We start from the raw sequence: 2,251 nt of genomic DNA on the forward strand, positions 1-2,251 counted from the left end.
ATTTGTATCTTTTAGTTCCTTATAAATGAAAAGCCGTTCCAAAAAAAAAAAAAAAAAAAAAAAGAATTTTAGTATTATTTTATATAGAAACTTTTTTTTTTAATAAGTTTAAATGACCACACTTTGTTCTAAGTAACTAGCCGCTGCATACTTCTTGTCGCGATCATTAACCAAAAGACCCCAATCAGAGAACCATGAAACCTGACGATCCCTCGCATATAAAAATAGGCATGCCACGGTTAAGTCATTGTCGAACTTTATGCTAAATCTCTTGATTATAATCGCAACCAAAAATACATGATTCAATGTTTTAATCCGGTGTGCACATCCCGGACACCCAATAGACTTAATTTCCAATCCTTTTGAACTTAATTCAAGTCTGGTTGGAAGCATATATCCAACCTGAACCTCCACATAAAAATGTTAACTTTTTGCGGTAAAGCTTAACACCAATTCGTATTAGGGGTAATGGATAGACCAATATAATTGTCAATAAGCTTTCTAGTTGTATTAATTAACTTCATAAATACCTTTAGCACCTCCACTCCAGCGCCAAGCATCACGAGCGTCAAACAATCTTGTCTATTGCAATTTTATCAACCAAGTTGTTCAAAGCCTACATGTTTCTTTTATCCTACTTCAGTCTAATAGTGACCATCTCCAAGATCAGCCCTCCACACCTCTTCAATCCGCAAGACAACCATCTGACTCGATCTCCAAATGAAATAAACGGTTTTACTAAAATAACTAAAGACTTGTTGTAAATGGAAGTTTAGTAAACAAATTAAAATATGAAATAAACAACTGAAAACAAAATGTGTATTCGATTGATTTTATTATGAATCACATGCATTGGTTTAAATACAAACAAAAAAGTAAAGAACATTAAATGCTAGATTTAAAAGAGATATCCTACAATCTTTATATTAAATACAAGATATCTATAATTTGGAAATATCCCATAAATCAAGGGATTATAATATCCCATAAATCAAGGGATTATGTTGCACTAATTTTAACACTCCCCCTTAGTGCAAAGTCTCGATCAAAAATCCCCAACGCTTCTCGAAATTCCATGAACTTGGTTTTCATTAGAGCTTTAGTAAAGATGTCGGCTACTTGAGCATTTGTCCTTACGTTTGCTAGCTCGATCTCCCTTCTAAGGTCCTTTTCACGAATAAAATGATATCTCATTTCTATATGCTTAGTACGGGCATGAAACACAGGATTCGAAGCAAGCTTGATTGCACTTTCATTGTCACATTTCAATTTGACAACATAATCTACTTTTTCAAGTATGTCACCAATCAATCTTCTTAACCAAATACATTCTTGAGCCGCCATTATTGCAGCTATGTATTCTGCTTCCGTGCTAGACAAAGCAACAACATCTTGCTTCTTGCTACACCATGAAATAACAGCGGAACCCATGTTAAAACAGTAACCGAAGTTGAATGGCGATCATTTGCATCTCCCATCCAATCTGCATCCACGAAACCTTTTAACAAAACATTATCACACTTCTTATACCACAAGCCGTGGCCTATTGATCCTTTCACATAACGAAGGATCCTTTTTGCTGCATCAAGATGAACATTAGTTGGACATTGCATAAATTGTGAAACAATGCCAACCGAGTAAGCAATTTCCAGCCTTGTAATGGTTAGATAGATCAAACTTCCAACCATTTGTCGGAACAACTTCACATCCTTGAGCTCTTTTCCTTGATCTTTCTTCATTTTGAGATTTGGTTCCATTGGAGTAGTCATAGGCTTTGACTCCCCCATGTTGAAACGTTCCAAGAGACTTCTTGCATAACCCCTTTGAGAGATAAAGTATCCGTTTTCTAATTTATCAACTTCCAAGCCAAGAAAACATCCAATCTCCCCCATATTCTTCATTTCAAAACGAACCAAAAGATCATCACTTAAACGAGAGATTTCTGACTCGTTTCCTCTGGTGATAATCATGTCATCAACATATAATAACACCAAAACATGGAAACCTGATTCTTTCTTTACAAACAAACTAAAATCCGCATCAGAAATCTTAAAACCACAAAAGACAAGGTATTGTGCAACCTTACCATACCAAGCTCTCGGAGATTGTTTCAAGCCATAAAGAGCTTTCTTTAACCGGCACACATATTCTGGAAATTAATTTGAAATGAACCCAATAGGTTGTTCCATGAACACCTCACGATCAAGCTCTCCATATAGAAAATCATTTTTCACATCAAGTTGCCACAATT

The 2,251-nt window shown here is 35.3% G+C and overlaps 1 protein-coding gene across 1 annotated transcript; it reads right to left on the bottom strand.

Moving 5' to 3' along the window:
- Positions 1–1,352: 1,352 nt before the first annotated feature.
- Positions 1,353–1,892, bottom strand: LOC139860190 (uncharacterized mitochondrial protein AtMg00240-like). The gene has a single exon (XM_071848963.1). It carries the CDS (start codon positions 1,890–1,892, stop codon positions 1,353–1,355), a length of 540 nt encoding a protein of 179 aa, XP_071705064.1.
- Between the last annotated feature and the right edge of the window lie 359 nt (positions 1,893–2,251).

Source organism: Rutidosis leptorrhynchoides, chromosome 7 (assembly GCF_046630445.1).
Source record: "Rutidosis leptorrhynchoides isolate AG116_Rl617_1_P2 chromosome 7, CSIRO_AGI_Rlap_v1, whole genome shotgun sequence".
In the NCBI taxonomy this organism is placed as follows: domain Eukaryota; kingdom Viridiplantae; phylum Streptophyta; class Magnoliopsida; order Asterales; family Asteraceae; genus Rutidosis; species Rutidosis leptorrhynchoides.

Coding starts and splice junctions, on each gene's coding strand:
- LOC139860190 (XM_071848963.1), bottom strand. CDS start 1,892: ATGGGGGAGATTGGATGTTTTCTTGGCTTGGAAGTTGATAAATTAGAA.